General features: G+C 40.9%; 1 protein-coding gene across 2 annotated transcripts in view; it reads left to right on the top strand.

Annotated features, from left to right (window-relative positions):
* RHEB (Ras homolog enriched in brain) overlaps positions 1–24420 on the top strand; it is a 52120-nt gene extending 27700 nt beyond the window's left edge. Inside the window, exons 2-8 of one of the 2 annotated variants that reach the window (XM_011984325.1) lie at positions 721–792; positions 6986–7053; positions 13994–14076; positions 18745–18801; positions 18915–18962; positions 19720–19801; positions 23220–24420. In XM_011984325.1, the coding sequence (XP_011839715.1) occupies positions 18785–18801; positions 18915–18962; positions 19720–19801; positions 23220–23312 (240 nt within the window). In that variant the 5' untranslated portion in view covers positions 721–792; positions 6986–7053; positions 13994–14076; positions 18745–18784 and the 3' untranslated portion in view covers positions 23313–24420. Of the gene's footprint in view, positions 1–352; positions 793–6985; positions 7054–13993; positions 14077–18744; positions 18802–18914; positions 18963–19719; positions 19802–23219 lie in introns of those variants that run through there. The other variant, XM_011984324.1, reaches the window with a different exon arrangement.
* Positions 24421–24679: the final 259 nt, after the last annotated feature.

The following is a 24679-nucleotide window of genomic DNA, read 5'->3' on the forward strand; positions in this document are numbered from 1 at the left end:
GACGGGGTCTTGCTCTGTTGCCCAGGCTAGAGTGCAGTGGTGTGATCTTGGCCCACTGCAGCCTCTGCCTTCTGGGTTCAAGCGATTCTCTTATCTCAGCCTTCCAAGTAGCTGGGATTACAGGCACCCACCACCACACTCAGCTAATTTACTAAGAATATAGTAGAGACGGGGTTTCGCCATGTTGGCCAGGCTGGTCTCAAACTCCGGACCTCAGGTGATCCAACTGCCTCAGCCTCCCAAAGTACTGGGATTACAGGCATGAGCCATGGCACCTGGCCGTATTACTCTTTTTAAAAGCTGTACTTGGTAACACTTCTAGTGGTCATATATGAAAGAATACAACGAAACTAATCGTTTTAATTTTCATGTTAACATTAAATAGCAAGATTCCAAGGATACTAGAGGAAATTAGCTTACTTTAAACCTTTTAGTTTATCTTTAACAGAATATCTGATGTGCTTGTTGGTCAGTAATATTTGTTAATGTCACAGACAAGTTTACTTGGTAATAGCTTAATTGCATAATATCCTCATATAAAGCAAATTAATGAAATTTATTTCATTTTTTGAAATTGCCCAAATGCTAATTAAAGGAATGTTTTCTGACCCTAATACCTTCAGCTTCTTCATCTATTAGTGGTTTTTTAATGAAACAGCAAAATTAAAAATTTTTACCTTCATATGCCAACACACACTAAGCTCTTGTTCTCCTTTATAGGGAAATCCTCATTGACGATTCAGTTTGTTGAAGGCCAATTTGTGGACTCCTACGATCCAACCATAGAAAACAGTAAGTATTGTTTTCAAGTACTTAAAAACTGAGAAGCCTTCTTTTGTGTAAAATAGCCATTGTGTATTCATGGAGGCTTTGAGTGCAGAAGGTAAATTCTGTATGTCTCCCGATTGGGGTCAAAGAAAACTTGCAAAAGATTTACCTACTTTACCCTGAAAGATTTTTTCCTTCCATGTCTGCATGCCTTGCCATCTAGAAATTGTTAATTCAAGTCAGTAGGAATCTGGCCCATTACTGGAAGCTTCGTATTCCAGAATCTGCTCAAAAACAGGAGTGGAGAACACAGTCTTTTCCCCCACACCCCCTTCCTCCCAGCCATTGCAGTTTCCAGGGATTCCAAGCTTGAAAGAATGAAAAACACTCCAGATCGCTGTTCCTTATTCTTACAGACGCCATACTCCCGCCCCCATTTCTCTATATCCTTCTTTCCAGCCCTAAAGATTTGAAAGAGAAATGAACTATTCTGGGATTGGTTAGAGCAGTTGCAGCATTAAAAAGAAGTTGGCTCAAAAAGCCTGTTGACATTTTAGGCCATGTGCAGAAAAAAGCAGGGAAGAGAGAACCAGCTATGACCTTTACTTTGTTCAATTTTAATCCGTGGTTTCAGCATATTCCTGATGGATTCTAGGACCATGAGACAATTTTTTTTTTTTTTTTTTAAAGAGACATGGGTCTCACAGTGTTACCCAGGCTGAACTCAATATCCTGGACTCAAATGATCCTGTTACCTCAGCCTCCCAAGTAGCTGGAACTACAGGCATATGACACTGTGCCCAGCTTTGAGACAGATCTTGATTCTAGGGATCGCTAAGGAGAATCTGAAACAGGGAAGCTGGTCTTTTCGGGCTTAGAACCACAGGTGGGCCCTGGAACTAGTTTTCTCAGATTCTTGAGACCAGGACTTACCTAGGATTTGTCACCAGGAACATGTAGATTTAAACATGGGGGTTCATCAACACCTGGTTGGCATATTATGCATGAGGTAGATTTCACCTGCCAGAGGTTTGCAAGAGAAGAGAATCACTTGAATGCTTTGGCTTAAAGTAAGGAGCTTGGCAGACAACCACCTGCAGGCCAGAAAGGCCCATTGCCCATTGTCTGTCTTTGTACAGAGCAAGAGCTAAGAAAGGTTTTTACATTTAAGCATAATATATAAAAGTCTAAAGAAGAATAATGTCTGATGTGAAAATGATATGAAATTCCAATGTTAACGTCTGTAAAGTTTTATTGATACACAGCCATGCTTGTTCCTTTACATGTTGTCCTTTACATTGTGTACAATGGCAGAGTTGTTGAATAGTTACAGCAGGGACCAGGTGGCCTACAAAGCCTAAAATATTTACTAGTACTATCTGGCCCTTTACAGAAAAAGTTTCCTCACCCCTTACTTAAAATATTTGGCTGTCCTTTGTGTGTCAGTGTACTGGTAGCAGAGAAGGAAACCAATTGGTTGATAGACTAACTCTGGGAATATTTTTGAAAGTAACCTTTCAAGGTGTTATATTTGAAAGTAACCTCTGGGTATCCGCAGGGAGGAGTCCTGATTACATCCTATGATTTGTCTGGCTAGTCATTATATCGTAGTAAGCAAGTGTGAAGAGCAGATTAATGTGAGTGCTAGATGAACAAGCTCGGTTTTCTGTCCACTGGAATAAGAACATAAGGAAATCATTATCTCAGACTTTAATATTTGCTATACATAGCAATTTAGGATTTTAGATCCTTGAAATAATAAGGTTCATTTTGGAATTGTATTAATAGAACAATAGAAGATTGTTTTCTTCGTAAGCTCTGCCTCTAAAAGTGGATAATTGTATATGTATCCTCATACCATTTCATACTGAACTGGAATTAGCTGGGCATGATGGAGTGTGCCTGTAGTCTCAGCTGAGACAGGTGGATCACTTGAACCCAGGAGTTTGAGGCTGCAGTGATCTGTAATCACGCCACTGCACTCCAGTCTGGGTAGCAGAGCAAGATGTGGTCTCAAAAATAGAAATTGAGTTGGAAGGAAAGTCATGGAGTTGTGTATCATGGAGCTGTACATACATACATTATCTTAGTAATGGATCAGAAGAAAGTCCAACTTATGTAACTTGATGTTATCTCAGAAACAGAGTAATATGACCCTACTTTTTTGAGGCTATCAGCATCATCTTTGGTCGTATTTTAAATTTTTCTCATCTTACAGTTCAATAATGAAGACTTTTCTTCACCTCAAAAATGAATTCAGAGTACTTGTTAAAGTCTGTAGGCAAGAGCAGAAATAAATATGAATATGTATCCATTAAAAGTTCGTGAGGCATATTCAGACATTATATTCCACTTACTACAGTTTTGATAACCTAACACAGGGCAGGAGCCCTTAGTCCAACGTTTCTTCCACTATTTGGTAGAAAAACATTCGTTGTTCAGTGATAACAATGAATTGGAAAGAAAAGAAAAGGTTATCATGAACTTGTTGCCAGCAAGATAAATAAGTGGGTGGTTTTATGATTTTAAAAAACTGTAAATCTGGAAATAATTTAGTAGTTATTTTACGCTTTATAATATTAGAACAAGCTGTTATAGCAAGCACTCAGAGGTGACACATTTCAGTGAAGTGTCATGGTGAGAGCAAAAATTCTGGGACTGTGTCATCTTTAACAGTAGGGGTGTAGGAGAACAATATCAGTAAAACCACATATTTTCTAGTTTGGGGAAATTTTAAAGCAGAAGTACTACTTATGCAAATATACTTCATTATCTACTGCAGTGTTAATCTAACAACTCAATACAAACTAAATTGATAGGATTAAATTAAGCTAGTGGTAGTTTATAATTAAAAAGCAAGCATAGCAGCAATTTCCAACTTCTGCCATCTCCAGGTAGCACTGTTGGTGAATGATAAGCGCCTTCCTCTCAGGAAGTTGGGAGATTGCAGTTAGGTGTTGCAGAATTCTCAAGGCATTGCGTCCTGGGTGTGGACTTCTCAGTAGAGTATGAAAGAAGAGTCCTCACCACACTTTAGTAACACAAATCTTGCTCTGTGAACACCAAATTTTAGAAACCTCTATGACCTTGGTTAGTAGCATTTACTAGTAAATAGCTATTAGTCTACTTAGGAGAATTTCAGGGGTTTAGGTTGGAAAGGGATTCTCTGGTGATTCAAAGAGGCAGAGAGAAGGGGGCTCAAGGAAAGTGATGTCAGAAGAAAGCCAGCTTTCCATTTTGACATGAGGTTAAAATGAGAGAGAGTAGAATTATTTCCTAGTCTATCCTATCTCTTATTATACCTCCCTTTTTTCTATAGTAACAAAAACTGGCAGTTTTCCTATGACAGCAAGATGGAAGGTCTTCTTTTTCATTTTACTGCTACAAGTAGGACAAGTTACATTCTTTTTACATGCAAAGATAGATGCCAATGTTTATTAATTGTTTTTTCTTTTATACACTATATACAATGACATCTCCTACCCTTTTTCTCTTACCTCACTGGTGAGCCAGTACTTTCACAGTCTTCTTGGCCGAATCTTCTGCATTTTTTTGACTTGGCAACACGGGGTGCCCTGTTTCAGGCCTTTCCTCTGCACTTGCTCTCAAGTGATCTTCCCCTCTCTTTAATTTGCTATTGACTCACCAGTGTGTATTCTCAACCCCAACCTCTCCCCCCAGCTCTGAGCTTTATTTTATAATTTATTTTATTTTACATGACAAGGTCTTTCACTCTGTCCTTCAGGCAGGAGTGCAGTGGCATGATTATAGCTATGGTAACATTGAATTCCTGGACTTAAAATGATCTTGCCTCAGCCTTGCAGGTAGCTAAGACTACAGGCGTGAACCACCATGCTGGAGCAGTTTTTCCTTTTTTGTGGAGATTGGGTCTCACTATGTTGCCTAGGGTGGTCTTGAACTCCAGGCCTCAAGTAGTCCTCCTGCCTGGGCCTCCCAAAGTGGGATTACAGGCATAAGCCACTACATCCTGGGCTTCTTTATTTAACTGCCTGCATTTCCCCTTGGTATTTAATAAGCATCCCAAAACATCCCTAAAACCCAACTCTCAATTCCCTTCCTCTCCCATCCCTAGTATTTTTCCCCTAGTCTTTCCTGTATCTGTAAGTGGCATCTTAAAAAAGCTTTGGAGTCATCCTGATTCTTCATTTTCTTACATCCCACCTCCAGTCAATTAGAAAATCCTTTTGGTTCTGCCTCTGAAATACTTCCAGAATATCTGCATCTCTAATCCAGGCCAGTGTCACCTATAGATTGTGATAGTCTATACAGTCATGACACTGGTCACTATATCATGGGCTCCTGCCTAATATCTCTGGGACCATTTTTGTTATATACAGTGTAGCCAGAGTGATCTTTCCTTGGTTTCTCCTCACATTCGGAGTAAAAATCCCAAGTTCTGTAGGACCTTCTGCCTCCTGTCCATCCTAGTTAGCTGCCTACCGTTCTCCCTCAGCTTTAGTTGCATTGACTTTTTTGCTTTTTTCACTTGCTGTTTAACCTCTGCCTGGATGTTCCACTCCCAGGGAAGATACCCGAGAGGGTGGGAGGGTACATGTGTGTCTGTATCTTCTTTCCTTCCCTGGGATCTAAGCTCACAGAGTGTCAGAGACTACAGCATCCCAAGCACCCACAACAGTGCTACTGGTGATAATACGCACTCAAGAAATTGTTCTTGAACGAATGAATGAATGAATGATGTTTCCTTTCAGTAACCTTGTCATCATAATTATACTTGATAACCACAGTTACTTAGTTCTAATTGAAGGTCACTGGTTTTATTGCTCACCAGTGTTTCTTACATACTTCTCATCAAATCTGAAATACACTTCAATTTATCTGACTAAAGGTTTTCACACAGCTCTATAGTGACTGCACTCTGGCTGACAAGGACTGAAAGCTCCAGGGGTGCAGGATGCATCCCAAGCAGAGAGGATACGGTGTAAAAACAAATCTGAGTTCTTTCTTAGAATTGATGAAATAGGTTATATTGGGTATCCCCTCAGCTTGAAATATTCCGATTCAGTTTCCATCTGATTTAACTGTTTCCTAAAAGTGATAACTTCCAGAAAAGGTATAAGCATAATATAGTGTGGCCATTGATTTCATCATGTGGTCTGTAATCTTTACTCACCTGACTTTTGGCACCCCTGCTTGTATTAGAAAAGTGTGACGCTAATATGATTCTCTGTGATGATTGCTTGTCTTTCGGCCATCTTTTCTTTCCCTGTGGAACTCATATAATTCAGATAAGATCTCCAGTCAATCCTCTTTATTACTTAGAGTTTTCTCACTTAATTTCCATTTGTCTGTGTCAGCTTTGCCTTTCTGCTGTGGGCAAAGTGGGACCTCTCTCAGTTGTATGAGGGATAGATTCTGCAGCCTGGCTCTGGTCACATAGGACGGCCAGTCAGGAGATTGGAGGACTCATCGTGAGTCAGGACAGCTGGGGCGGGTATGCAAGAGAAATCTGTTCCACTTCCTTGTCAGGGTTCCAGGTGGTTATTTTTACATTGTTTCTGTTAGTAGTTCTTTCCTCTTTTGTCTATATTTGCTTGAAGTCTGTCTCCCTCAAATTCTGAATTGACTTTTCCGGAAGTTATTCAAGTCTGATTTTCTTTCCTCCCTTGTCAGGGAAAAGAAGTTGTGACAAATTGCTTGGATCTTTAAGCTTAAGTGGGAAGGATGGCTTCAACATAGAACATCTGTTTCATTGCTGTTTTATCCGTCAGTAAAACTGTTACTTTTTTTATGTACTAAAAGTTCTTAGCACTTCAACTAATATTAGCTCTTTGTGCTCTGATGCCAGACTTCCTATAAATTAATGGAAAATTTTTGTGGTTTTGGTTTATTCTAGAGCTCAGACTTTATGTAGTATATTTCACTTTTTCACAAGAGGAAGGATTTGCCCCAGAGCATTGAAATTACTATTATAGGATTGAATTGTTGCGTACTTTGTCTCTTTGAAAAAGAATCAAGGTTTACCAAGCTTGATTTTAGCCAGTCACCGTGTTTCCTAGCTAAATAATGGAAGTAGGGGAGAATCTATACAAGTCAGGGAGTTGTTCTTTTTTGTTTCATGGGGCCTTTCTCTGAGACTGCTAGGGACTCTGTGCTTAATTGGTTGTCATTGTTCAAACTTTAAGTGGTTTAGAGTTAATTTTTAAAAACTAATGTTTAATTCCCTTTTTCCCTGTAGCTTTTACAAAGTTGATCACAGTAAATGGACAAGAATATCATCTTCAACTTGTAGACACAGCTGGGCAAGTAAGTGACCTCTGGTATCTCAGAATCTTATACAGCATATTGACAGTCCTGGTCCTAGCACTGATTTCTGAAAGTACCAGCTATGCCAGGAAAACCCCTCGTGTTGTGTGCAGACAGTCCCTGACTCCCAATGGTTTGGCTTGCAGTGGCTCAACTTAACAATTTCTCATCTTTATGATGGGTCTGTTGAGGTATTTGATACATTTTCAACTCATGATATTTTTGGTTTATAGTAGGTTTATTGGGATGTAACCCCATCATAAGTCGAGGAGCGTACATAACTAAATGTTAATGTGCTGTGTACTTGGTCTTTTCTAAGACATTTCTGGCAGTTTTCTTTTAATAACTTGTTTTTCTGCTTTAAAATTACTTTAAATATACTAACATTGTAAGGGTTAATACTTATTACAGGTTAGTGGTTTTCTGTTTTCTAAACTTTATATTAGAGAGTCATATGAGTTGCTTTCTTTCTCTTTGTGATATGTGTTCTCCTACATTAGGGCAAAAGTACATCTTTTCTAGAGGAAAGGCATAAGAGGGGCATAGGGTAGAAATTAGCTGATTTAATCTTATGAGGACCTGGGCCGTAAAATACCAATTTGATTAGAGTCTAGGCTCTGGTTTGAGTGTTGGGTTTAGTTTACGTAGTAGAGTCTCTGGGTGGGTGGATTTCAGAGTGATTACTAGGTGAGGGAGTTTCAATTTATTTGATAGACAGTAGGTAATGGCCAAAAGTCAAATAATCCCCCCAGAAAGGATATTCACATGTTGGTTAATGTAGCAGGGATGTGTGGAATTGGATCACCAGGGGAATTGACTGGAAGCAAGGGGGAAAGGAGTACATGGAACAAAGAAAAGCCCTTTTGACAGCTTAGCTGCCCCATTACCATGACATCCAGGCCTGCTTTTACTAGAAACCATTCTATTAGACTGAATTTACCCTTCTTCACTGGAGGGTGAGGAATGTAAAGAAGCTGGGATTTCAGCTCCTAACTCCTGCCCTTGCAACTTTTTTTTTTTTTTTTTTTTTTTTTTTGAGACGGAGCCTTGCTCTGTCACCGAGGCTGGAAGGCAGTGGCGCTATCCCACTACAACCTGTGCCTCCTGAGTTAAAGTAATTCTCCTGCCTCAGCCTCCCAAGTAGCTGGGATTACAGGCACGCCACCACACCCGGCTAATTTTTATATTTTTAGTAGAGACGGGGTTTCGCCATGTTGGCCTGGCTGGTCTCAAACTCCTGACCTCAGGTGATTCGCCTGCCTTGGCCTACGAAAGTACTAGGATGACAGGCGTGAGCCACCATGCCTGGTCCACCCTTGTGACTTATAGTCAAAGGATAAGAGTAGCAGGAGGGTGAGTGTAGTGTGATCTGGTCTGCCGTGTTAAATGGGGGCTTTTTTCCTGGAATCTGGGGAAATTGGAGTAGACCCAGAATAGTATGACCTGTCCTGTGGGTTTGGAATGAATTCCCTCTGCTTTGTGTTTTGAAGTGAACATAGAAGGAAAGTGTGACGCCTTAGCGAAGCAAGAAGATAGCTATATTGAGTGATGTTAGCATTGGAGGAACCCTGAGGTTTCCATTTTGGAAGCTTGGAAGAAAATAAATGTGTTTGGCTCTTTGAGCTTGTACACAGAGCTATAGCATGTGCCTCCTTCACTCACCCTACACACTCCCGGCTGGCGGTGGATGTGATGTGCTTTAGCAGTCAGATTCTTGATGCTTTCATTAGAACAGAGCCATCCTAGACTTTCACTCCCTGATACCTGTCCTCTTGACAGAAGAATAGGAGTTGGGGCTTATATGGACCAGGGGAGCAGTGTAAGTCTCTGTTGGGGGGGCGGGGCATGGCACAGATGACAAGGCTCATTAGACATTAGTTGGGAAGGGAAGAGCCACTTGAGTGTTGTGTTGTTGGGTTTCGTATCTTTCTTTTATAGTTAAGTTGACTATATAATTTATTGCCTAAACCAAGACACTTAGAGTTGTGGACTGGGGGTGCTAATAATAATTACGTTGGGCAACAGTGTAACTTAGAGTATCCTGGGCAAAGAAATACAGCTGTTCAGTTTATTGTGGGACTTCAGTTTGCTTTTGTATCCTTATTTAGAATCTTCTTTAAGCTCCTGAAAACTGGTGATGAGAATGTAAATTGATAAATCACTTTCATATAATGTTACTCTGGAAACACGTTTTGTATCAGGCAATTCAGGGAACCAGTTTCATAACTGTTTGGAGTGTGGGCCCTGGAGTCACACTTGCCTGGATTTGAATCTTGGCTTTTGTTGCTAACCCAGTAACCTTAAGGAAGCTAATGAGGGCTGGGCATGGTGGCTCATGCTGACTTTAATATCAGCACTGTGGGAGGTGGAAGGATCACTTGAGCCTAGGAGTTTGAGGTTGCAGTGAGCTGTGATAGCACCACTGCAGTCCAGCCTAGGCAACAGAGTGAGATCCCATCTCTTTAAATTAAAGGGTGAAGAAGTCTTTCTATGTCTCAGAGCTTTATCTGTAAATAGTGATAACTGGAATTGTTGGAGGATTATCACAGTGGGGTTGAAGCGGATGTGCTCTTTCTCTGTAGACCTTTAGTGCTGCTGAGGCAAGTGTGACACCAGCATATTAACTGTGCTGACAGGCTGCGTGGTGGAAGTGCACGTGTTCTTAATACTTGGAGAGCTGTCTTTGAAAAGATTTCTCTAAAGAATAAATTTCTCTATATTGACTACTTATCAAGTTGGAATATGTGTTCCCCTGAGGTACTGTTTTGCCCTAGAACATAAATGTACACTCAGGTATCAAACAATTTAAAATATTTTAGTGATATAATAATACAAATAGTGAAACCAAAAGCACCAGTGTTTAGGAAGAGTATATGAGATAAGACAAGAGCAGTGATCATATTAGCAGCCCTGTTGTCTTGCCTCTTTGGGTTCTATTACAACTGGGTAAGAGTAATTGGAGAATTTTTGCACAAAATATATCCAAATTTGGCTACTTTAAATCATTTGTACTCATTGCAACTAGTAGTTCTTGAAGGTTATATTTACAGTTGATGGACAATAAATTAAAGATGTGCTCTTTATTTACAGCTCAGGACAGTGACGCGCAGGCATGTCCTGCCGTAGTTTCACCCTTCATTCTGTTGAAAACTGGATGAGAACAAAACTCAGATGTTTACTGCTCCAAGAGCTGCTTTATAAATTAGATGCATACGGGGCTAGTTCTGGGATTAAGACTAGTAGTAGTAGGGTAAGATGATTAAGAGGCAAATTATTTTAAAAGTACTCTGTAGTAAATTTGTTCACTAGCTGCTTCCACATTTCAGGAATGAAATTGCATGCGGTGAATTGCTGCATAGCAGTATTTGTTAGCAAGTTCTATTTACTACTTCGTGGTTTATGTCAGTACATCCATACCACTATGCTTTAATAGTGGTTTAATTGCCGACCTAGGAATAATGATGAACATAGTTAAATACAGATTGATTATTTTTAGACTGCATGAAATATTTTGGTTTTGCCCAATATTAGGGTGAGAGCATGTACCCTAAATGAATTTTGGGGTAAGAATGTGAAGTATCAAAAAAAAAAAAAGTAGCCTCTTCTGTGTTATTACCTATTTATGCCTAGTGTTCCGTTATTGGAATGCTAAGCTTATGGAAGTTATTTATATCCTACTGATCAAGGTCACCAAGGTCTGATTTTTCATTAAAAAAAAAAATAAGTGCAACCTCCGGCATAAATTGGTTAATAACTTAGATTCACACCTGTAATCCGAGCACCTTGGGAGGCCGGGGCGGGTGGATCACTTTCAGTCAGGAGTTGGAAACCAGCCTGACCAACATGGTGAAACTCTGTCTCTACTAAAACTACAAAATTAGCCAGACGTGGTGGCACATGCCTGTAATCCCAGCTACTTGGGAGGCCGAGGCAGGAGAATTGCTTGAACCCAGGAGGCAGAGGTTGCAGTGACCCGAGATTGCACCATTGCACTCCAGCCTGGGCAACAAGAGCAAAACTCCGTCTCAATAAATAAATAAATAAATAAATAAATAAATAATAAAAATTGATTCAATGACAATCCATCTTATAATGTAACCAAATTTGCTATTTTGAAAATTAAGTTTAATTTTTAAAAAATAGGTGTAATGCACATAGTACAAAAAAAATAGTGCAAAAATGTGTAAATAGTAAAACTTAAGACGTTCCTACCCTAGCTATCTAACCCCCCACCCCTGCCAGCAACCCCATTTACCAGTTTCTAGTATATGCCTCTAGGATACTTGATACATGAATATGCAAATATAGTTTTAAGCTTGGTTTTGTTTTTTTTTTTTCCTTTTTACACAAAGAGTAATACATCTCCATCTTGGAGATTATTCCATATCAATACCTATGGCCTCTCTTTTCCCCAAGGCCGCATAATATCCAGTTGTTGGGATATATATTGTAAGTTAACTGCTGATCAACAGTTAGACTGTTGCCCATCTTGCTACCATCAGCAATCCCTTAACGAACGTCCCAGACGTTGTTTTACACATAGGGTAGTGATGCACATAGGAAAACTTCCTGGATGTGGGCTATCATAGGGTTACAGTTCATGTTCTTGCCAGCAGTGAATGAGAGTGTCTGTTTCCCTACACCTTCAGCAGCACTGTGTGTTAACCAAACGTTTTGGTACTTGCCAATCTGATAGGTAAAAAATAGCACCCTAGTGTACTTTTAATAATGCACTTTTCTTCTTAGGAGGGGCTTTGATTTTTTCCTGTGTTGGAAGATGTTTGTATTTTTTTTTTCCCCTATGAATTATCCTGTCTGTGTACTTTGCCATTTTTTTTCTATTGGGTGGTTAGTCTTTGCGTGTTGATATGAGATTCCCCCTCAATATGTGAAGAAAATTAGCATTTTGTATATGATCTGAGATGCACAGTTTTGTTTTCAGTTTGTGTTTTATTTATGGTTTTTGTTAGAGAGGTTTGCAACCATGAAGAACTTTTTCATTTATTAATCTTTTTTTAACTGGTAATACGTTTTAAGTTCTCGCATCTATTGTGCCCATCGTTTTTATCTTTAAATCTTTGCTTCGTCTGGAATATGTTTTTGCCGAGGTGTGAATTGGAGATCCAGCTTAGCCGTTCATCCCCAGGTGTCCCTCTACGCTCAGTTGAGGGTTACTTTTGGTCCTCACTGATTGAAATGCCAATATTATCAGGTACCTCATTCTCATATCTATCAGGTCTTTCTAGATTTTTCAGTCTGTTCTATTTGTGAGCCAGTACAGTATTATTTTATGAGAGCTTTATGGTTTCTACTCACCTGCCCTCCCAGTTTCTACTATATTGCTATTATTCTTTCTCAGAAAGTAGACTTTAAAGGCCGGACACAGTGGCTCACACCTGTAATCCTTTGGGAGGCCGAGGCAAGCGGATCACCTGAGGTCAGGGATTCGAGACCAGCCTGGCCAACATGGTGAAATCCCATCTCTACTGAAAATGCAAAAATGAGCCAGGTGTGGTGGTGTAGCCTGTAGTCCCAGCTACTCAGGAGGCTGAAGCAGGAGAATCGCTTGAACCTGAGAGATGGAGGTTGTAGTGAGCTGAGACAGTGCCATTGCACTCCAGCCTGGGCAACAAGAGCAAAACTACGTCTCAAAAAAAAAAAAAAAAAATCAGAATTATATCAGCTAGGGGCTCTTTCCTCCATTATATCTTCTAACTGGTAGTTTTTCACTCAGTGCTTCTTACACATAACTACTTTTTTCTATGTTTCCACATTTTCCCTTTAGGGAAAACAGAATTTTAACTTTGAACCTACTCTCGCTGAGCTAGTGATTAAAATCATTTGGGATTTTGTTTTTAATCTTATTTATTATATCAAAGAATTTATAGTAAAACTTAATTTTTTCTTTTTTCTTTTTTTTTTCTTTAAAGAACTTTACCACAGGGCAGTAATTCTGGGCTGTCGTAAACAGTGGTTATAACCATACTGTAAGTTTACAAAAATAATAGACTGCTGCTTAATCTGCTGGTACCATGATGTGATTTTTCCGTAATAGTGCTTGGGACATGTATTATGTTGACAATTTAGTTTCACCTAAGAATGAAATGTTTGTACCAGACAGTAGCATGTACTGTTGAAAACTGCACTGACATCAGAACTTTCTGTATGCTTTAATATGTATATAAAGCAAGGTTTCATAATGTTGCTTTATAAAACTAAGGACTACTATGCTGTTGCATAATAGGTACCTTTCTCTTTAATTCCTAGAGTTGCTCAGTAAGTAACTCTCTTGGTCCCCAAAAGTCTGAATACCTCAATTGAATCTGGTGTTTTGATCCTCTTTTGTCTTTCTCTTTCTCTCTCTCTCTCTCTGTGTCTTTCTCTCTCTCTCTCTCTCTCTCTCTCCCCATCCCTGCCTCCCTCCCTTCCTTCCCCTCCCCCCCGCCCCCAGATGCTATTGGCACCCCTCTAGCAACCTGTAGATTGAAGCTCAGGTCATTGTGACTGACATGCAGAGAATAAATTAAATAATAGGACAGTTTCAAGTATAAAAATACAGATTTATGGAATAAATCAGCAGGATGTATAAATGTCCTGAGGTCTAGAAGATTCTGGACTTAGTCATGCTCATCCCTTGTTTTGAGATCACAGAGCCAATCATCTTTATGTTCCATCCATCCTCTTCTGCCAGGAGTTACGGAGGTCATCAGACTTTCCCCTAAAGTTCTAGAACAGCTAGTCATTTTTAAATATTGGCTTGAACCACATTATCACCTCCAAGCCATTCTTAAAGCTTCAGTGTGTAGGCTGTTTCTGGCATAATATTGTAATCCACTCTGTGTCTACTTTGATTTCTTCAGGTAATACATGAAAAACTTTGGGTAAAGGTTGTTTGTGATGCTATATGAAGACTACTCAAATATAATTTTTTTTTCCACAGGATGAATATTCTATCTTTCCTCAGACCTACTCCATAGATATTAATGGCTATATTCTTGTGTATTCTGTTACATCAATCAAAAGGTAAGGCTCCTGCTGCCTGCTTGAGTTTATTTGCTACTCGTAGATAGCATTGATCTTTTTAAAGGACTATGCTGGAATTATTAATAGTGACAATTAGAATTAGTAGGCTACATGTTTTTTAGTGATTTTCTTGTGGAGCAACTGGGTTGTTGGGGGAAAACATGGCCCACTAAATGTTCTGTTAGTTGCATCAATAGGTTAAAAGGCTCTTTCTTACCTCGAGCTACCTGGAAAAATAGTGGTTCAGCATGATCTAAGCTTTTCTGCTAATTGAAATGGGAAATGCCTAAATTGATTTTACTTTGTGTGTGTTTTTACCATATTAAGGTGAAATAGACTTTCTAATAAAATGTTGAGGGTTTGGGTTTGTTCAATATCTTATCCTTTGAATTTATGAAATAAGACCTTTTGGTAATAGAGTCTCTCTTTACTACATAAAAACAGAGCCATTATTTGTATAAATAAGAATGGATGTCGGTTCCTTTAGCTACATATTTCATGTCGTCTCTTACCGGGGGATGGCGTGTGTTATCAGGAGGAGCAGTGGTCTGTGTCTGTTAACAGAACAGCTGGCTGTATACAGCAGCGGAGCTCTGGGCATTGGTGACAGCTTATGTTTGAAGACTTTATGAAAATATCAGTGCCAGTGGAGGGCGTTTGGTGGCTACCTAGCATCTATTGAGTGTGTGCGACACATTAGGGAGTTTGTTATGCTCTTTGCCTACATATGATACATTACCTATTTCATCATTACCTTAAACAATCCTTCATCAGAGATGTTTTATATCCCACTTTACATAGAAAGAAACTGAGTGACAGAGCTAAAGCAACTTGCCCAGGGCTACATAATGACGTTGCTGGGATTCATAGCCATCTCTCCAGTTCCACAGTCAAGGCTGACACTGTCCGATAGAACTTACTGCGGTGATAGAAGTGTTTGCTATTTGTTCCGCAGGTGGCTGTTTAAATTAACTAAAAATGAAAAATTCATACTCCCTCGGTTACAGTAGCCCCATTTCAGGTGCTCAGTAGCCACGTGTGGCTGGAGGCCACCATGTTGGCCGGTGTCTGGGTTCCTTACCCCCACATACTCCACTGCCAGTGAAAATTCAGTCTGCAGCTCTGTGAGTGTGTTGTTGGTAACATTTTTCTCCATGGCAGAGAAACATATTTAGGGTGTTGAGTTCTAGCTATAAAATGTTTGAGTACCATTCTCGGCCGTTCTTATAAACAGACCCCATGCTGTCAGTCCCTGAGAAAGTTTACACCTGAATCAAAACCAAGTACCAAAATTATGTGTTCCTTAAGGAAAATTGGGAAACTGTGAAAAATAGAAAGTGGGGGTAATCATTCTTGATCTCATTACCTAAGCATAGATACTGGGAATATCTTGGTATATGTTTTTTCTGGTCTTTGTTTTAGTCTGCATGGATTGTTTTAACATCCTTTTATTTGCTCTCTGAATGCTGTTTTATGGTTTATATTTTCCATGTTTTTATATTTTTACTTACTATGTAATATATATTTTTCCATATTACCAAGTGTTTGAAATAGTAAATAGCTTTATAATATTTCATATTCAACAATAGATGGATATCTCTCTTCCTGTTTTCATGTATTCATATTCTTGTCACTAAAAGCAATGCTTAGATTGGATTTTATGCTTAAAACCACAGTGTACATAGTATTTGGAAACATTGTTTTCTTACTGACTTACACGAGCACTTTAAATAGTAAAAATACTGGCCGTTTTTGTACAAAGATTTTCTTAATTTCAGTTGTATATTTTTAAAATGTACTTACTGTATATATAACTCATGTTAAGCTCTCGTTTGCTCGATAAATTCTAAGATTTTCCATTTCAGTGCCTGCCATGTGTAAGGCCTTGTCCAGAACAAATTTAATGTACCACTAATCTAATGAATGCTGGAAGTTCATGTTTGTTTATGAATTACCATTATTTTACTAATTTACTTGAAAAACATGATTCAAAAATTGTTTTGTTGTTGGTAAGTATAATTTTATTCTAGCTAATTTTTAGAAAATAATGTTGGTGTTTTTTACCAACATTACAAATTGTTACTTTGAGGCATCAAAATAGTAGGTAGAAAATTTTCTTAGTGCGTCCACTGATTTTTTTAAATCTCCTTTGGTGGGCACAAATTAGATGACATTATAGAATCAAGTTGAAAACATAACACGTATCACTGGGGAAATTGAAAAATAAGTTGATCTGGATTAAAAATATGAAAATGTGCTCACCAAGGACCTTATGTATTGGAGAAAACATTGGCCTAGTGCAAAGCAGAGGACAAAAACCTTGACACTGTGTCCTCTCAGTGGCACTGTTGCAAGTTTTGACCAAGTTTCTCCTTACTAAAATGGGTGTGTTTTGTTTTGTCATATGCCTTTTGCCTTAGTAGCTCGTAGTTTAATGAGCATTCTCAAATCTCAAACATGAGTGTGAGAAGAGTGGTGTTTTGTTTTTTAGAAACCTATATGCTGAATACACAAATATTTATGAACATACAAGAAATATATCAGTAAAACTTTCTGAATCAACCAGTTTGATTCAGAAAATCAGTGATCTCAAGGAATTTAGCCACTTAGAACAGTACACATTTACGATCTCACAGATTTGTGGATCAGGAATTTGGGCGTGTCCTAGCTGTGTCCTCTACTTCAGTCTCTTGCAGCCGCAGGGTGAGTGTCAGCAGGGGCTGCAGTCCCATCTGACTTCAAAAGGGACATCCCGTCACCTTTGCCGTATTCTGTTCATTAGATGCACGTCGTTATGTCCATGCAGGGAGATGACACACAGTGTGGCCCCTAGGAGAGCATGAACTCTGAGAGCTGGCTCCAAGCTGCCTGCCACACAGTCCCAGTTCTTTCAGCCGTTTCTCACGTGACAGGGTACTGTATTTTTGCCCAAGTGGTGACACTTTTAAATGTAGGCAAATACAGCATGTGGAGGAAAACGTGGTTCTGTAATGTAACTGCAGGTCCTTAGGACACCCATATCCCATTGTTGACCCACAGCGAGCTTGTAGGGGGGTTAAATTTCATTTTTGTTTTTATCAAAGTGACAGCACACGTGGTTTAAAATAGCACAGTGTGTAATTCATTCAACAAGCTAACTTGCTCCGAAGCTTGTGATGCAACCATGAACAGAGCAGACAAATCCCTGCCCTTGTGGAACTTATTTCTGGTGTGGGAGACAAACAGTAAAACGACACACATGTGAGATAGGATGTCTGTGACCATGCTGCCAAGAAAAATGAAGTACAGAAGTGGTAAGAAATAGGGAATTTGTAATTTAGGATAAACAGAAGAGGTGTAAGAAGTGACATTTGAGGCTGTATGGCTCACACCTGTAATCCCACACTTTGGGAGGCCGAGGCAGGCGGATCACGAGGTCAGAAGTTTGAGACCAGCCTGGCCAACATGGTGAAACCCTGTCTCTACTAAAAATACAAAAATTAGCCGGGCGTGGTGGCGGGCACCTGTAGTCCCAGCTGCTCAGGAGGCTGAGGCAGGAGAATTGCTTGAATCCAGGAGGCGGAGGTTGTAGTGACCTGAGTTTCGTGCCACTACACTCCAACCTGGGTGACAGAGCAAGACTCCATCTCAAAAAAAAAGAAAAAAAAAAGTGACATTTGAGGAAAGACTTGAAGCAAGGGATCCCTAGGGAAGGAACATACCAGGCACACGGGGAGTGACTTCAGAGGCTCTGGCGATGTTAAAGGAATGTCAGGAGGCCAGTGCAGCTCAGACAAAACAGAAGAGGGGGCAGACGGGAATGGAGGCAGAAGTCAGGGTTTTAGAGTAACTGGGGCCGAGTAGAGATGGCCGCCTATCAGAGGACGTTGAGCGAGACATTGTCCATCTGCTGCAGCCGAGTCCTCTGGTTGCTGTGCTGAGCAGGGGTGGCAGGGAAGGGTTGGGGCTGTAGCTGTGATGCAGGCAGTCTTGGGCCAGGAATTTCACACCTCGGTGGCAGCTGTGGCGGGGAGTGAGAAGCCATCAGATTCTAGGTAGGATTTGAACGTAGAGCCAGTGATGTGCTGGCAAATGTTCGCATGGGTTTTTTGGGGGAGGGTGGGAAATGGTTTGTGGCTGTTTGTCAGCATTCAATGGTATAAATAATCCTACTATGGCAGATTTCGAGTGATCATTGTGACATCTCAGATGCCCTTCCCAGTGAGAGCCACCTTCAACCTAGAGTCATCGGCTTATTGATCTGATTGAAAGCCAAGAGAGATTGGCATCACCCAGAGAATGTATGTACCTAGGAAAGAAAACAGGAACAGGCTGAGTGCACTAGGGCACTCTAGGAAAAGCTGTTCAAGTTGTAATGTAAACAGTTGGTTCTTTGCTGAATAAGTTGGGTGATTAAAAATTGCATTTATGTGGTTTGTCAGCCCAGTGGTAGGCTTTCCATCTGAATGCCTTACCTGTTTCACTTTGAATATCCTCAGTCAGGGTTACTGAGTGTCAGATGTGTGCACATGTGAATGGATTGCTAGGAAAAAACAAGACTTCTTTGTGTTCAGTTTATGTTAAAATGGTGAGTCTGTGACATTTTGCATTTTCCAGCTGTCAACATAACATACCTTTAAAAACTTCAACATTAAAATGGATGTCTAATTTATACTTTTTGTTTTATAGTTTTGAAGTGATTAAAGTTATCCATGGCAAATTATTGGATATGGTGGGGAAAGTACAGTAAGTAGTACCATTTTATCTGTTTGTTAGAGAAACTTATAATAGTATCTTCTGAGCAGTACAATCTGGCACTGACTATTTTGTTTGTTTTGTTTTGTTTTTCTTTTAAATAGAATACCTATTATGTTGGTCGGGAATAAGAAAGACCTGCATATGGAAAGGTATGTAGCTTTTAAATCATTAGTGATTTCTAAAGTCAAGTCTAAGATGATTTAGTCACTGAAGTGTCATTTTAATTATTGTTCTGATATCAAGAATATTTTTAGCTGTGGCATTTCTTATCTGTTCAGAGATGTTATGGTCGTGTGCAGCAGAAGCAAAAGTGCAATAGAAATCTCACATTCCTCTAGAAAAGAGAGAGCAAACTTTATAGAAAACTACCTTTAGGTTATCTACCACCTTGCATAGAGCAAATTCTAAAAAGACGTAGTGCTCATTGATGCAGCAAGTGGTTTTTGAGTACCAGGGTTTGGGATTACAGTGGGGAGCAAAGGAGGCAGATGTCCCATGCCCAGGCAGCTTCATGTCAGAGAGTAAGAGACTCTACAGCCTGCACGCAAGAGAATTGAGCTTTCAGGCCCTTTCACAATTTCCCCTGGCCTTGGGTGCTTAAAACCTAGCTGTAAAATAGTCAATTGTTACAGATACGGGAGTACTGGAAAATAGGATCATGTTCTCTGAGCTGGAAGGTTTGCTGGAGCAGGGATAATCCCGTAAGGCAATGTCTATTCTGTTCCCCAGCTCAGGCGTAATTGAAACACTCCTGTGTTACATTCTCGATGCTAATGTTAGGCCAGGGCATGGTTCTGCTTCATGAGAAAGAAATTGACCAAAATGGAGCCTGTTTCAAAATCAATTATAGATATTTTATATAATGAAGAGCAAAGTACTTTAACCAGAATTTTATTTGTCCTTTAGGGTGATCAGTTATGAAGAAGGGAAAGCTTTGGCAGAATCTTGGAATGCAGCTTTTTTGGAATCTTCTGCTAAAGAAAATCAGGTAACAGATTCTATAAACCTCATTTTGCATTGCGTTCTCATCAGTCACAGGGATGTGTTCCTTGCAGTTGGCATTTGACCTCTGTCTTGATCACTCCTGTGTAACATTTGGCCTTCCAGAACATTTCTAATACCAAGCTTTGTGTTGCTTTAGGAAGATACTACTTAGGTGTTTATAAATTCAGTCAATATTCTACTTACAGTGGAACCTAGGATATTTGTAGGATAAACATAAACTATTAGTAAGGGAAATACTACCTTTTGTAAACATGTATTTTTGTTTTGTATTAATAACTGATACAGAAATAAGTCCATGCAGCAAAAAAAAAAAAAAAAAAGAATTATATCATTAGCACTAATTTTTAACTGTACCTACCCCCTGGCTTTTTTTTCTGTTAGATGAAACCGGGTCAGACGTATGTGTTAATTTTTAACATAGAAATGATTAAGAACCATCTTATAAGCACTTAGTACCAATTTCACCCTGTAGATGTACCTTTAAAGGCATGTTCTGGGAAGTATGTAGATTCTGCTTCAGGAGGCTTCACAATCCTGTATGAACCTTTTTCTTCCATTGCTTTAATTTAGACCCCTGGCACCAAACTTGTCTCCCGCCCCCAGTGCATTTTTCATCTATATGTTTCTCTTTGCTGCCCTTAACTTTCTAAAGACATACATCTGATGGTACCGTCCTCTACTCAAACTGTCAGTGAACTGCCCTTTCTCCGTAGAACCTTCGCCTGGTCCTGAGTGCAGTCAGTGATTTGTTCTTTTCTAGTTTCTTCTCTCACCACATTCTTGTACTTTCAATCACATCAAACTGCTCCCTTCCTTAAATACATCATCTCCTGTCCACCCCACTTTCAAAATGTCTCACCTTTCCTCATGCTCCCCTCTGATTTAAAATAACCCTTCTCTAAGTATCTACTTATATCATGTGGGGTTTTATATTTTGAATGTGTTTTCAACATGTGGCAGTGTTTGATCCTCAGGTAAGATGACTCGGTTTTCATTTCTCTGAGGAAACTCTAGTGTAGTAAGGTGGTGCCTCCTCCCTGGGAGGGCCGGGAGCCAGCAGCCTTGGCACTCTTCCTTCCCTGCTCTGCCCCTCTCACCATGACAGAGGTTCATAGTCCTCAAGGCTCCACCTAGATTTCACCTTCTTGTTGACCCCCTCTGGATCCATCCAGCTGAAAGAAATTGTGGTTTCTTCTCTTAGCCCCCTTAATTTATTCTGAGATCTGAGTCAGTATCATTTACATAAATATCCTTCATAACGTTCAGCACAGTGTGTTAGTATCTAGTGGGTTATCCGTCAGCCCAAGTATCCCATATTAGTCAAATTGGCTTCGTCCTGTGTTGGGATACGGAGGGATAGTGAATCCATCCTGTGTTGGGATATGGAGGGATAGTGAATCCGTGTGATTATGTCCTCTTATGTGTGGATGAAAAAAATGAATAAACAGATCTGTGTAATTGGTTCCCAAGTTCCAGATAGCAAGGGATTTATTGAAGTCAGCTCAGTTTCTGAGTATAGGCAGAATTCAAATAAGAATTGAGATAGTTAAGAGATACCTATATTTTAAAAATTGAATTAAATCAGTCATCTATTGAGTGCCTACAGACTGTATCCCTCAGATCATGTAGTTGAACCGCCTCATTTTAGAAGTGAGGAAATTAAGTTTCAGAGAGGTTAAATGACTTCTAAGATTACCCACTACCTTACGTGGTGTAAGAACTAAGACTGAATTGTAAATCTCATCCACATCTAGTCCTTTTTTCTCTACACACTGCTTCCTGTCAATCAGGTGATCCGAAGCCGGTGACCTAGATTAGACAAGCGGGGTGGGACCTGGGGTTGGCTTCGGTTAACTAGGAGGACAGACACCTCATTCATAGCAATAGGACAGAAGGCTGAGGATGGGAGCCCACATTCAAGTGGGTGGGTCAGCTTGGTGGACGGAGGATGTGGAGTTCTTTCATGAATGTGGCTTCTGTTTTCCAGTGAAGTGTGTAAAACAAGGTTTTCAGCTGAGCATGAGGATGGGGAACATTTGAGGAGAAGAGACAAGGCATGAATCCTTTCTCTGGGGAGTGCCCAGCCCCAGGGATGCAATTGGGTGGCTAGGCAGCACCAAGCGTCTGTCCCAGGTTCCTGGTCATGGGTGTGAGGTCAGTAGTCAGCGGTGTGTGTTTTCCCTGGGCAACGTTTACTGTGTGGCCGCGGGCACCATGCCGGTGACAGTTGGTAGGGAAGGGAGTTGAAGTACAGTGGCGCCATGGTGGCCTGCAGAGTCTGAGCTGACCGAGAGGGAAAGGAACAGCAAGAAATGGTTAAGGATCATGGGAGATGTAATAATAGGGTCAACAAATCAGGCCCCTGTGGGGCTGAGAATTGTTGCTTCAGGATAGCTAGAGAAAAAGAGCTGGGAAGGTGGTTTGGTGGGACACTGGCAGTTGGTGTGTTGTCATTTCGTGGGATACTGGAAGTCACTGGAGTGATGGGGGAGGGGGATTCTTGGTGATTAGGAGAACTGGGCACTTCCCGTGCGGCTTCTGAGAACAGGGGCAGGTTTTCATGACCACAGGACTGCATTTATTAAAGGACAGGGTCGGGGAGTCACGGTGGCTCAGGCCTGTTGTGGTGCATAAGGAGGCGAGGCTAGGCGTTTGAGGTCAGCCTGGGCAACATAGAAACCTCCAATCCGTATAACAACAACAACAACAAAAGACAGGATCTGACAGTTCTTCTCTCCCCTCAGTGTAAGAAGAGTTCCTGCCACAAGTGGCCATGATTCCTCTTTGTGGTGAAGGACTGGTGGAGTTGACCCTGGGCTGAGGCTAAGGGCAGGAAGACGGGCAGCAGAGGAGAGGCCAGGAGATAGGGAGGGCAGTTTGTGGATTGAAATGGCCGAGAATTATGCCGCAGAGGTGTTGGAGGCTGGCATCATGGCATCTCAGGAGCACGGAGGGTGCCTCCCCCACTGGAGGCCTCTTGGAGTCAAGGATGTGAGAGGCAAGGGCTGCTAGGAGAGTGTGTCCCATGGGACTGGAGGGAAGATAGCGCCAGAAGTGAAGAGGGACTCTGAGGTCCAGAGGACACTGGGGTGGGGGTCGTGGGGTGGAGTGGGACAGGAGATGGTGGTGAGTCCAGGAGTGAGGACTCTTTGGGCCTCTCCTGGTGCCTGAAGAAAACAGGGTCAAAAGCACAATGGGAGGCTGGTTATGGTCTGGGTCAGGAGAGGTGGACAGTGGCCTTACTGGGCGTCGGGGGGCCCTGAAGTTCTGGGGCTCACCAGAACCCCTCCTCCTCCACCAGCAGGAGGGCCAGGCAAGTGGCACGCCCTCTTCAGTCCGGGAAGTAGTCTCGGAGTTCAGCTTCGCACTGACACTGTGATTGGGTTTCTTTCTCCCTCCAGACTGCTGTTGATGTTTTTAGAAGGATAATTTTGGAGGCAGAAAAAATGGATGGGGCAGCTTCACAAGGCAAGTCTTCATGCTCGGTGATGTGATTCTGCTGCGAAGCCCGAGGACACTGGGAATATATTCTACCTGAAGAAGCAAACTGCCCGTTCTCCTTGAAGATCAACTATGCTTCTTTTTTCTTCTGTTAACCTGAAAGATATCATTTGGGTCAGAGCTCCTCTCCCTTCAGATTATGTTAACTCTGAGTCTGTCCAAATGAGTTCACTTCCATTTTCAAATTTTAAGCAATCATATTTTCAATTTATATATTGTATTTCTTAATATTATGACCAAGAATTTTATCGGCATTAATTTTTCAGTGTAGTTTGTTGTTTAAAATAATGTAATCATCAAAATGATGCATATTGTTACACTACTATTAACTAGGCTTCAATATATCAGTGTTTATTTCATTGTGTTAATGTATACTTGTAAATAAAATAGCTGCAAACCTCAGTCCTTTGTGCTACTTGATGTGGCTTTCAAAGAAGAGAAGCCTTGTCCTGAGTTTCTTACTTGGCTTCAGGAAGGCCCCAGGTTGGATTCCAGAAACCAGTGACGATGTGGCCACAGGAGGAGGTGTGCTGACATGGCTGCTGACCATGGACTCCCTGCGCTGTGACGGGCAGGTGTTGAGGCTGGGTTACAGCTGATTGAAGCTGAGTGGCTCTGGCGGGGGTCTGTGAGGGGCATTCCTCCCCAGTGATCACATTCTCTCCTTCCATCCTTAGATCCCCAAACCTTGGCTGAAATGCTCCGTGGTCGGGAGCCTGGTCAAGGAGGAGGAGCTGCTGAGAGGCATTGTTCACCCTTGCTCATAGCTTAGCTTGATGTCTGTGTCAGACAGGAGACGATTGAGAAAACACCCCTGCCTGTCACTCTCCTAGAACACCCCGCAGTTTAGTGATCTGTGTCAGTCTCGGGAGCCTCCTTCAGACCCGGACGACGGGCCTCCCTCTCTCCAAGGAGCAACTATAAAGGAGAAGAGGGATTTCATTTGCCTGGTGGCTGTTACCTTGTCTGTAAGTCACACTTGGAGCTGAGCAGTGCTTTTTAAATGATTCCCTTTTGCAGCTGAAATTTCACAGGGCTGTTTCTAACACGTAAGCAGATGTTACCATTGACTTTATTAACAAAATACAGTTTTGCTTTGCAGTTGATTGTTAATGAAAAATTATGTTCTTAAAACACATGTCATTAATTTGGATCTTTTAAATAGTTTTGCCTCATTTGTCATTTCAGGATGAAATTTTTGCCTTAGAAGACCTCCACCAAACACCTTTTTAAAGACAGGGTCTCGCTGTGTCACCCAGACTAGGGTGCAGACCATAGCCTCAAACTCTTGGGCTCAAGCTCAGGTGATCTTCCTGAGTAGCTGAGATTACAGGCCTGAGCCATTATGCCTGGCCAAATA

This window comes from Mandrillus leucophaeus, unplaced genomic scaffold, assembly GCF_000951045.1.
Source record: "Mandrillus leucophaeus isolate KB7577 unplaced genomic scaffold, Mleu.le_1.0 Scaffold266, whole genome shotgun sequence".
Taxonomy (NCBI): domain Eukaryota; kingdom Metazoa; phylum Chordata; class Mammalia; order Primates; family Cercopithecidae; genus Mandrillus; species Mandrillus leucophaeus.